Here is a 10,739-nt window from a genome sequence, read left to right as displayed (position 1 = left end):
AATGATCGACTTCATTAGAACCATGGAACTGCTTCTTTTAGTTTTGTGTTTAAATAATATCCCCAGAAGATCCGATATATACATTCAAAGTTGTGGAATTAATGCAAAATCATCTGGAAATTGAAATAATACCTAACGTTCGTATCTTCACCCGATACTTCAACGTCAGGTATGCTCATGACACTTCAGGGCCGTCCCTCACTCAAAGGTGACGGCTCGCGGACGTTTCCTCGGGTATTTCACGGTCGTTGGCAGCTCGAAGTCTTCGGACTCGTCAGTGAGGCTAGACTGGCTCTCAGCCGAGCCGGACCCACTATAGAGCCTCGCTGTCAGAAAGTGGCTTCGACCAGCCCAACCATCATCTACCTGCTCCATAGAACCGCTGGGAGACTCGTCGGAAGGCAGAACAGCGGTCTCTTGGAAGGCTTTAGTCACAGCAATCATCATGTCGCGGACGTCCTTGATTTTGCTCTGCCAGCAGAGAGCAGTGCAATTCTCCCTTGCAACCACTTCGTAGCGCCCTCGCATGCTAAGGTTCAGAAACTGTGGGGCACACAGGGTCCCCACTGACCCTCCTCTCTCTAACAAGCTTACCGCGCCTATGATAAGACAGTACACATGCCGCTTGTCTCCCTGAATACATTTCGCTCCAGCTGCCTACCGAGTAAAATAAGGCCTCTCCAGGTTGGAAGTACTTGAATCCAGCGGCCAATACCAGACGGTTGCGGAGGTCCTGCGGTATCCGCAGGGTAGTCATGGCACTCAAGCCCAGCTGAGTGATGGTGTGCCGCGTCAGGGCCCGAGCACGATGCTTGGATATTGGATCCTGTACGAATAGACGGCCAGGGGGGGTCCAAGAGTCCGAGTACTCCGAGTTTACCGTATGAAAGCCCGCCACAGCATTGTCTTTGGCTCGTTTCACTTTAACCTTCTTCCGACAGGTCTCCTTCACAGGAACGAACGACACATGCTTCTTGGGTGGGAGACCTGGTTGGGTCACACGGATAGACGGGAACGAGCGATCAGACCTCTCAGACACAAGAACGCGGAAGGTCTCTGAGGAGTCTTCTATGCAGCCCTTGAGATAAGTGGCAAGGGCGTCCAACGACGCAGATGTAGTGGACTCCCTCATCTCCTGAAGTGTTGCAACGGCGTGTTTCGAACCTAAACCCACCAACCCGAATATCTCCTCCAGCAACTCAAGGTCGACCACAGCCCGCCGCCAATAGAAAAGCTTCAGGCTGCTATGACGCTAACCCCAGACCCACCGGAGCGGGTGGCCGAGTACCGATACAAGCCGCGTGTAGACTTCTTCGCGGTCTCCGCGCTGGAAGTATGCCAGCAGGAACAGCAAGCCGAGGCCCACGCCATCGCTGCGCACGTTCGACGGGATCCGAGCACCTATGAGCCAGGAATAGAGGACTGCTGAGTCTTTGAGTGACGCAGTAGGGACCAGACGTCGTACGAAGTCATCGAATTGCTGTATGAACCACCTTCTCCACCCACCAGCCTGTTCAGCGTTGTCCACAGAGGCAATTCGCCTAGATACTGAAGAAAGCAACCTGGAAGAGTCAACCCAAGGCGAGAGGCGAACCGAATCTTGATCGCCATGAAAGGGTCATCAGGGGATATAGGAAACCTCTCTTCCTCGAAAAGTGCCGGTTGGGCCTCGTATGAGTCGCTATCGTCATCTTCCAGCGCCTCCTCCAGCCCCCATGGCGATATGTTGACAACCAACTTCCCGCAAGACTCTAATCGCGTTGGTGGTTTGTAGTACCTGAGCTCCCTAGTCCTGACCCGGTAGAGTAAATAAGCGCCACGGCTCCAGGCCTCCACCACATTGGGTAGTACGCCTTGGCGGTCGCACTCCACTTCGCCAACTCTGACCGTGACGCCGTCTGCGACTGCAAGCTGGCAGCGTGGACGGGACTGGACGAGTAATTCGAGTTCAGACAGGCTAGAGGGGTGGAAGTCTTTGATTTCGCCTTGGAGGAGGGGCTTTAAATGCCAGTGCAAGTGTTGTGGCAGGCTCTGAATCTCCTGAATGAGGAAACGCAGCAGTGATGCCCGCCGTTCGTATTGGTTCTTCCAGTAGCCGCATTTGTCCTTGACCCCTTCAACCTTGGCCACCAGCCCTTGGAAAACAACTAGGAACCTGGTCAACCCACCGACAAGCTTCTCGAAAGCGAGTCTCTTGAATGTTCCCCGTCGTGGCTGGAGAACTCTTCTGAAAGACCCCAACAGCCTTGGTAATCTTAGGTTAATCTCGTCAAGAGGTCGAATCCAAGGACGACTCCTCTCATTTAACTTCATAAACCTTCTCAAGTTGCGCGCGGAGAAATTTAATGCGTCCTGCGTCCAGGCGTCTGTAGGGTCCAATTCCACTGCTGACTGGCAGACAACCCCCACGAGGGTCATGTTGCGACGCTTGGCAGCCTGCTTTTCTGACATTCGAAGCAGCTTCAAGTAACGCTCAAGTTGTTCTGTTGGCAGGTCGGAGTCGAGAAGGCCCAGCAGTACTCCCCTGTCAGACGGAGAACAGACTCCGTAATACCATTGGAGAAAGAAAGACAGGACTGGTAGGTACCTCTCTGACACCTGTTTTCGTATTGTGGTACGCTTCTCCATGTACTCACTAGCGCGACTCAGCAAGTCCACCATCTGCAACGAATCCAAGATCGGTGCACATAGAGTCTTCATAAGGTTCACCTCTCCGAGAGACTGGCTCTCAGTGTGGAACGACGTCTTCGGTTTCCCGCTGTGAAACGCCGCTGCAGCCTCTTCTGCGTAGGCCATCACCTCTGTGAGTATCAACACAGCCTGCTCGAATGTGGCAGGCGGAGGCTGCGTCATTTTCCGAGGAGGCGACGGAATGTCCTCGTGGTACTCCCATGTCCCCTCAGACAAGTCTGATGGCTTTCGACACAATGAATTTCGAAACGTTTGATACGGTCGATATCTCGACATCACTATTTCACGACTTCGCCAAGGAGGACTGAAATCTACATCTACATTTGAATTTCCGTTACAGCACTCCCTTGGTTGACCACTGGTCGTCTTGGCTTGTTGGCAAACCACAGATGGCGTGATTACAAATCGACGATGGCTTTTGCATTAAAACCTAAAAACTCCATTCTTGATGTGTGCTATGGAACCCCCCCTTTCGAAATCCACTGACGTCTTGCCGATGACTGACGAGGACGTCCTGAAGCTGGTCGAGATTAAGGGAGCTCAGGTGCTGCGAACACCTGAAGGGACGGCTGTCGTGGTGGAGACTGGCTTTTTCACAGCAGTGTGCCAAGAGGAGGGAAATGTCACGGTTGAAGGGCATTTTGTGGAAAACGCTCATTCACCAGTTGCTCAGTACCACGAAGATCTCGACGAAGAGCCGCTTGAACCAGGGCTCGACGAAGAGCCGCTCGACGAAGAGGATGTTGAAGCAGAGCTCGGCGAAGAGAATGTTTAACAGTGTTGTGGAAATCAGTCATGCAAGATTCGTGGTTTAAGGACAGGGTGTACGCTGACGCCGTGAAGTTTGAGCCGCAGCTCGCCGTGGATTCAGGTGCTCGTGAGTGCGGTGTCCATCACCTATAGACGGTGCTGTGGAACAGGCTGTAGGCCTCTGAATTGGCCCGCAATGCAGGAACTAAAGAACATGGTAAACTACCAATGGTTCGAGGTGAGATCCCGAGGATGGGGTCACACAGAGAGCACTGTTGATAGTTCTCATCGTGATTCAAACTGTGTGCTTCTTCCCAATTTACCCGAGGGGGTACTTCAGTGAGGGCCAAGTCCCCCAACTACAGATTGGCTCAATGCGACAGGCCGGAAGGTGCACCCAGGATACTCTCTGGAGTTCAGCATCTTTAACCTCTGCTACCTGTATAATGACTTGCCACATACAGAACCAGTTCTGTGGATGGCGGGGACGCGTCTATTACAGGTTCTTCCTGGTGATCCTGACCTTCTTACGGCTCATAAGCTTGTGAACCCCATTCTAGGACCCGTCCGCACGCTTTACCGCTGCGTAAGCTACCACTCGCTGTCAGATGCCACCTTCGGTGCGTTTTTTGGTCTGCGGCGGTTTTTGTATCTGTCGCAAGCCCTTGCACTTTCTACGTGGCTTTGTACTGCCTCTATGCTTGCCCGGGCCTCACACAGGCTCTGGAGTTTTAGTCGAAAAGCTCCTTGGCAGCAGCCGATGGGGAGCTCAACCCTCTGGTGGGGGTTTTGGATACTGCTACTCTTAACCTCGTTGCTGATCATCGCAGTGAGCTTCTTCATGTTACCGACGATGACCATCGCTACGTGGGGTTGATGGGTCTTCCACACAGTCACCATCAGTCAGCAGTAAAATTTGGCGCAGGCTACAAGCTGGTAGTCATGAGTTTCATCGTCATAGCTCTTGGGCTCAGCGTGAGGATGCACTTAAACCTCGCAGCCCGACGCTACGTCAGGCCAACAGCACCTGCTGTCTCTATAGACAGCGATGACGCGATCGAGAAGGAAGACCTCGACCCCGTAATGCGTACTAGGAGAAAACCTCGACGGCGACTAGTGCGTGTCAGAGGGACTGTGTTCGACGTGCTCTAAATCGCTATTTGTAGTGTTCTGATGGATCTTGACACGGATCCAGCAAAAAGCTGGACAAACCGAAAGCCAGCCATCTACTCGATACTCCAACTAACGCTCGGCGATGCACAGAACCACATCCTGGCCTCCAAGATCAATCCGCAAACAGACATTACCTCCCCGTATAACCAATTCCTCACTGGAGCTGGCATGATGTCGGCTTTCGCACTGCTGGAGGGGTGCTATCTCAGTGTGGGGCTTCGAGGAGTAAGCCTAATGGTGCCCTACACCTTGAGTGCAATGCGCTGGCAGTTCATGGTCACGTTGTGGGCCGTGATGGCTGTTATTGGATCCGCTTATGTATTCAGAATCCCCTCTCCAAGCGTGCACAGCCCTCAACAGCGCATTAACAAGTATGCTATTCTACTGTCGCTGGCCATATTCCTCATTGAGGCAATTCTTATCGCGCCTCTGTGCTCAGTGGAGTGTGAGGGACGATGCAGGCTCACACAGACAACTTTTTAAGCGACGTGACTAAGGTAGGGAAGCGCGTAGCAGGCGCTTTCGAGTCCACTGCTTTGAAAGCGGCAAGGAAGGTGGGGCTTCGCTCCGCCACGACCACCGCTGCCCCAGCTCCCCCGTCAGGTCTGCTACAGGCGTTGATGGACCGAGGCCTGTGTCACGGACTTCACGAATCAGTGTGGCTGAGTCTGATGAGTGTGTTTTCCGCGCTGAGTCTGCTGCTTGTGCTGTGGGGGAGCGTGTACTCCTTGTTCCACACCGTGAGCCTTAAGAGTGAGTCCGTGGTCGTCAGGCAACGCAGTAGCCTTCGTGCTCTCGTCTGCCATTAGTCGACTGCTTGGAAAAGCTTCCCGTTGGCGCAGCTTCTCCGAGATTCGTGACGGCCAAACCGCACTCATTGTAGAGAAGCAGCCCTGGCTCCGCGGCGGGATAGCATGTTGCTTTTCATGGCTCCCAGTCCGTTTTCTCCCCCATCCTGGCATTCGGCGGTGGACGTATCTGGGTGGCGTGGACAAGCAGCAGCTGCCTCATGGGGATGGAGTTGTGCAGAGACGGGAGTTGGGAACGGTGAACGGTCATCAGATATCTGGAAGATGGAAGCACGGGTCGTTGCTTGGTGTGGGAACTATTTCTTGCCTTGCGACTGGATCGCGGTGTACAATACAAACGGTTCACCTGATCCACCTGGAGACTCAAAAGGTAAAGGTCTCTCTTGTGATGTCCCAAGCCGCATCCCAAATGGCACACATCCTGCACAAAACGACAAGCAGCCGGCCGCACCTCGAAGACTACCTTCACCAGGTGAAAAACGGGCCTCGCATCCTCTACCTCCCAAACTTCTGGAGTCTGGACTCCACCGTTCTTCGCGACGCCGCCTTGCTCACTTCCGAGGCCAGGTGCACGACGGTGGTTGGGCGGCTGGGCGCTCCAGAGCGAGAAGAACCCCTTAGGAGGTTGCTATCGGACTTGGGAGCAGAGGGGCCGTTACACGTCGTCTGTCAGGAGGCAGCATTTGGCGTGGCGAAATCAGTGCTGTCTTCGTGCAAGGTTGTTTCTATCACCGTGTTGGATGCAACTCAAGACATTAGAGAGACCGACTTTTGCGCTGGAGTGGTGAATGTGTACCCCAGGTACACCCAACAGTGCATTTGGCACGAGAAACAAGGCGATGCGGAAAGACTTCTTGTCTCTGATCGCTTCCGGATCATTTTAAGCACACGCAGGTCCACTCCCTACCACCTGCCATGGTCCGAGCCCCTAACGTCTTGGATGCCTGCCGAAATCGCCCACGACGTTGGAAATCTAGCAGGTGGCCTGCCCCGCAGGTTGGAGCCTGTCACTGACGATGTGTGGCGTTTGGTGGTGTAAGCCGTTCGAAGGTGTTTCTCCGCCGGCAACATTTTTTTGCCGGTATGCACGCTGGACAACCTGTCTTCCTCAACGGCGCCACCCCCTGCTTCCTCGTACTCTCTGGCATCCTCTTCACTACCAGCGTCGGACTGCTGATCGAGGCAGATTATTCCGTGGCAGCAGCAGGCATTGCCACCAGTGCGTTAGGTGCAGGCGTGTCGCTGTTTATAGTTTACGGCGTACGCAGAAAGAGGAAACCTCTAACCAAAGTCGTAGCGATGATGGCAGCTGATTTGGTGCTGCACCTGCTGCTCTTCGGTCTTGCGTGTTGGAGGGTCAGTGTGAACTACATGCAGTGGAAACAAGACGTCTCAAAGGAAGCTGAGGTCACAAAGAGCAGTGTTCAGCAAGTCTTAAGTAAACTGATAGCTACCCTTGATGGCCGCAAGTTATATAGTGTGGAGATGAGTCCCTCATATCACGTGCAAGTAGCTTTCGCGCTGACAGGTGGGTCCGAAAGATTTCAGCAAACAGTACTCGTACTCATTCTCTCTTTCGTCTCGTTCTGCTTCTGCTCGTACCTGCTGCATGTATCTATTAAGCAGCTGAACTCTGTGACTAGACACCGACCTTTGAAGACGGCTGTCACGGAGCCAGCCTTCCGTCCCGACCATGAGGAACCCCCTCCATTGGAAGGCGAGCGAGTCTTGGCCGCTGAAAGCGAGATGGGGTCCAACTACCCACCAATTGTGGATGGCACCTACCACCCCTTTCCGCCCTTTCCCGTCCGCAGCCATTCTGAACCCGAGAGGCATCCTACGCCTCCCAGCCCTGCTCTACGGTCGAATTCTTTGGAGCCCGAGTTCTACAATCCCAAGTGGGGTGTTGGATGGAAGACTGCCTTTAAGCAGACTCCTCTGAAAACTGAAAACTATGTAGAGACTCACTGGCACGCTGGATCACTCGGAATTCGGAACTCTCCAACTGCCGATGCGCTGCAGCCTGACTTCCCTACGGTGGCGCCCTCGCGGACACAACACGACGTCGTCACCCACCGAGCTGACTTTAGCCCTCCCGACTCAGTGGTGCACGTGCCCCCAATCCTCGTGGCCGATCAACCATGCCCGGTGCCCAGCAAGAGTGAAACACCCTCCCTAATGGCGGCAGTGCAATCCGAGATAGCCGAACTCAGAAGGTTCACAGAGAATTTGTAACAACTCCCACTCAGATTTGTGCGCATATACTAAGAAATTGTATAATTCAGGTATGGTTTCCAGCTCGTCATCAGGCCTATCGTCGCTGGTGTCGGAACAGGAATCTGTGGAGTCTTCGTTGACCCAACTTGATTTGTTGACTCCTCGGCAAGTAACACTGATGAAGGTCTTCAGTTTTCTTATCGGGGTCAACACGCTGATCGTCTACAACATGTTCTTGAACGTCATGCTCAGTTTCGAGGCTGTTATCTGGCCTGGACACCTGTTCAACGACCTCTGTGGAGGGTTCAATCAACTCGCAGCAATGTTGGTGACGTTTTACTTCATGTGGAAGCCAAGGTTGTCGACACACACAAAGATCACGCTGTACTGCGGTGTCACCGCTGTCATTGTTGGTCTTTTGTTGCCTTTCATCCCGCAGTTTTTACATGGAAATGAGAACTTCACGGCCGCCGTTGTCCTCTTGAGCCTCGCAGTGTTCGTTCTCGGATTAACGGCAGGGGTTTTCCAGTGTCAAGGATTTGCCTACGCCGTAATCACCGACGAGCCCACGATAACCTACGTATCGTTGGGCAATGGCTTCGCTGGAGTGTACTCCTTTGTGATGTACACTATCTTCTTTGAGGGCGTATTTGACAAGGACAGCCTTATCGATCAAGTCAACCTTTGCTGGGTGTTGTTCGTATCTGGAGTTGTCGTCGCCGTTGTACAGCTCGCGTTCTCGTCTTACATTTTTCGTCAGGAGTGGTTTGTCAACCGTCTCCAGGCCCACGAGATGGCGTCCGACACCTCATCCGCCATCCATCATGAGGACAGGTCCTTCAAGGACATCTTGAAGGACACCTACAAGTTCGCTTTCGCTAGCGGATGGATCTTTTTCGTAACGATTTGCGTGTACCCCATGGTGGGTCCCTTCAGCTGGCCCGTGACTTCAACCTGGATGAACGCCTTGAATGGAGTCTTCCAAGTCGGCGACATGCTTTTCCGTTTCATCCCCGAACTTGGGGGAAAGTGGCTGCTTTCCAGAAAGGTGTCCATGATCTCATCCCTAGTCCGACCTCTCATCTTCTTTCCGCTTTTCTTGCTGCCGGCACGTGTGGCATCCATCGGCTTCTTGGACAACGAGTGGTTCTTGCTGTTCGTCATGCTCATCTTTGTACTTTCCAATGGTTGGTTGGCGACGTGCAATCAAATGCACTGCATGCAAGGCGTCTCTGGCCGAGAAACGAATGCTGCCGCCAACATCCTGACCGTTGGAATTATCTCTCAAGTCACCGTGTCTCTGTTCTTCAGCAAAGTTTTCATTCTGTGATCGTTGTTCTACAGCGAAGTTTTCATTATGTGATCGCTGGTTCGTCAAAGCTTTCATTTATGTTCTGATTCAGAGCAAAATTTGTATTCTAGAAAAATGGATTTGGAGATCGTTCCGTTTAATTCGTCTGTTTCTGCTCTCTATGACGGCCACTGCCAAGCTCATACGGGTGACGCGGGGTTGGACCTGTATGTACCCGAAGACATCACGATTCCCGGCCATTCGTCAGGTTTCGTGCCTCTTGGCATCAGCTGCGCAGCATTCGAGGAGGGCAAGAATGTAGCTTGGCTCCTGTTTCCTCGCTCCTCCATCTGTAAGACGCCGCTGCGGCTGGCGAACTCCAGTGAGGTCAGGCAGTAGCACACACAGTCGGGTTGATTGATGCCGGTTATCGAGGGGAGATCAAGGCTGCAGTAGATAATATTTACGCTGAGGCCTACACCGTTAAAAGGGGAAGTCGTATCGTGCAGGCCGTATCTTTCAAAGGCTGTTCGGTGCGTATGTCTATCGCCAAGGAGCACGGGTTTTCAACCGAGAGGGCCGAGGGGGGGTTCGGCAGCACAGATAAGGTGGAGTTGATGGACGAGAATAAACGACAAAAAGTCGAGTTGTGAATGTGGTGAACATCACGGTAGTCCACTACACTTAGTCCAGACCGAACGGTCATGGTGCACGATAGCGGAGCCAGTGGCACCTGCCGGAGCCTATATTTTGAAAGCGCCCATCATAGATGAGATATTCAAACGCATCATCATTGCAAGCAATTGAATTGTAGACTTATTCAAATGGTGCTAGTGTGAATGCTGATTCCTACAATAACTCTGAAAAAAAGTAGTCTCGGTCGGCGTACTCCTGGGTTACTAAAGACTCGGCGTACTCCTGGGTTACTAAAGAGAGAAGTCAGGAGACTTCTCGAGAGAAGCTAGAGAGAAACTAGGATTTAACTCTGAAAAAATAGTTGCAGTAAAACTAGAAGTCACTAAAAAAAAGGATTCAACGGGGAACAACACCAACGGATGTAACGGCGGTTAAGACGCTGGTAACAGCAGAAATAACGGCGCTGATACCTCCACTGGGTGCCGGTTGTATCGTATCGTGGTGGTCATGGAAATTGCGATCACGAAGATGAGAATGTTCACTGTTGTGATGATCACCATGAGAATGTTCACTGTTGTGATGATCACCACGGCGACCAGAGTGGTGGGGATGATGTTCGCTGATGTGATGGGGATAATCCTGATTCACTGTCGAACGAACGCAAGCGCCTCGAAAAAGATGTCTTGTAATAGTGGAGTGCGCACCACCTCTTGATCCCTGTCGAGTCGACGTTCCGCGAGCGCGCATTCCTCTTCGAGACCGCGGCATTACTTAATAATTCCTTCAACGTGACGTTTCGTTCATGTTTGCGGGGATTGTTTTCAAATCAACAGTACGTCAGAAAATTTCAGCCTGTTCAACTGTCCATTCAATACAAGATCCAGTAATTGTAGCTGTCCAGCAATTGTATTTGTCAAGCAATTGTAGGCGGCCAAACTTTTTTTTGTAGCGTGATTCCTCATATTTAATTCCCATTCTGGTTGCCTACAACAAATTGTCTTATGTTAATTGCCTGCTGTATTTTTATTTTTGTTGTCATCGCCCACGAGGGAAAATATTGTATTTGTACATCATCCAAAAGAATATATTTCGCCAAAAATCCGTTTCACGGATCGTTGGCATAAAGAATTAAATCTAACGTAAAAGCTGCATTGGAAGTTGCAGATCAAACC

The 10,739-nt window shown here is 52.1% G+C and overlaps 6 protein-coding genes across 11 annotated transcripts; 5 read left to right on the top strand and 1 right to left on the bottom strand.

Annotated features, from left to right (window-relative positions):
• Positions 1–198: 198 nt before the first annotated feature.
• KVP17_004666 (uncharacterized protein) lies at positions 199–2,967 on the bottom strand (the record flags this gene model as incomplete). 3 transcript variants are annotated; one of them, XM_068523045.1, is made up of 4 exons in its annotated part: positions 199–633; positions 662–1,241; positions 1,269–1,480; positions 1,507–2,967. In XM_068523045.1, 4 exons carry the CDS (start codon positions 2,965–2,967, stop codon positions 199–201), a joined length of 2,688 nt encoding a protein of 895 aa, XP_068371701.1. The 3 variants fall into 3 exon arrangements, with proteins under 3 accessions (XP_068371701.1, XP_068371700.1, XP_068371702.1); XM_068523044.1 differs by lacking the exons at positions 1,269–1,480; positions 1,507–2,967 and having other exon boundaries at positions 662–1,132; XM_068523046.1 differs by lacking the exons at positions 199–633; positions 662–1,241 and having other exon boundaries at positions 1,402–2,853.
• A 172-nt stretch (positions 2,968–3,139) lies between these two features.
• KVP17_004663 (uncharacterized protein) lies at positions 3,140–3,466 on the top strand (the record flags this gene model as incomplete). The annotated part of the gene is made up of 1 exon (XM_068523041.1): positions 3,140–3,466. The coding sequence occupies one exon, from the start codon at positions 3,140–3,142 to the stop codon at positions 3,464–3,466; it is 327 nt and encodes a 108-aa protein (XP_068371697.1).
• A 20-nt stretch (positions 3,467–3,486) lies between these two features.
• Positions 3,487–6,462, top strand: KVP17_004667 (uncharacterized protein; the record flags this gene model as incomplete). 3 transcript variants are annotated; one of them, XM_068523047.1, is made up of 9 exons in its annotated part: positions 3,487–3,568; positions 3,595–3,614; positions 3,644–3,679; positions 3,708–3,780; positions 3,807–4,308; positions 4,335–4,577; positions 4,608–5,059; positions 5,086–5,367; positions 5,396–6,462. In XM_068523047.1, 9 exons carry the CDS (start codon positions 3,487–3,489, stop codon positions 6,460–6,462), a joined length of 2,757 nt encoding a protein of 918 aa, XP_068371703.1. The 3 variants fall into 3 exon arrangements, with proteins under 3 accessions (XP_068371703.1, XP_068371705.1, XP_068371704.1); XM_068523049.1 differs by lacking the exons at positions 3,487–3,568; positions 3,595–3,614; positions 3,644–3,679; ... (2 more) ...; positions 4,335–4,577; positions 5,396–6,462 and having other exon boundaries at positions 4,615–5,097; XM_068523048.1 differs by lacking the exons at positions 3,487–3,568; positions 3,595–3,614; positions 3,644–3,679; ... (3 more) ...; positions 4,608–5,059; positions 5,086–5,367 and having other exon boundaries at positions 5,812–6,462.
• A 44-nt stretch (positions 6,463–6,506) lies between these two features.
• Positions 6,507–7,658, top strand: KVP17_004665 (uncharacterized protein; the record flags this gene model as incomplete). Its single annotated transcript, XM_068523043.1, has 1 exon — positions 6,507–7,658. The coding sequence occupies one exon, from the start codon at positions 6,507–6,509 to the stop codon at positions 7,656–7,658; it is 1,152 nt and encodes a 383-aa protein (XP_068371699.1).
• A 52-nt stretch (positions 7,659–7,710) lies between these two features.
• KVP17_004664 (uncharacterized protein) lies at positions 7,711–8,970 on the top strand (the record flags this gene model as incomplete). The annotated part of the gene is made up of 1 exon (XM_068523042.1): positions 7,711–8,970. The coding sequence occupies one exon, from the start codon at positions 7,711–7,713 to the stop codon at positions 8,968–8,970; it is 1,260 nt and encodes a 419-aa protein (XP_068371698.1).
• A 96-nt stretch (positions 8,971–9,066) lies between these two features.
• Positions 9,067–9,584, top strand: KVP17_004668 (uncharacterized protein; the record flags this gene model as incomplete). 2 transcript variants are annotated; one of them, XM_068523050.1, is made up of 2 exons in its annotated part: positions 9,067–9,313; positions 9,340–9,584. In XM_068523050.1, 2 exons carry the CDS (start codon positions 9,067–9,069, stop codon positions 9,582–9,584), a joined length of 492 nt encoding a protein of 163 aa, XP_068371706.1. The 2 variants fall into 2 exon arrangements, with proteins under 2 accessions (XP_068371706.1, XP_068371707.1); XM_068523051.1 differs by lacking the exon at positions 9,340–9,584 and having other exon boundaries at positions 9,067–9,330.
• Between the last annotated feature and the right edge of the window lie 1,155 nt (positions 9,585–10,739).

This window comes from the organism of the source record quoted next (assembly GCF_019968985.1).
Source record: "MAG: Porospora cf. gigantea B chromosome Unknown PgB_NODE_807_length_10739_cov_120.728, whole genome shotgun sequence".
NCBI lineage: Eukaryota > Apicomplexa > Conoidasida > Eugregarinorida > Porosporidae > Porospora > Porospora cf. gigantea B.
This window is presented reverse-complemented; position numbering and strand designations above follow the sequence as displayed.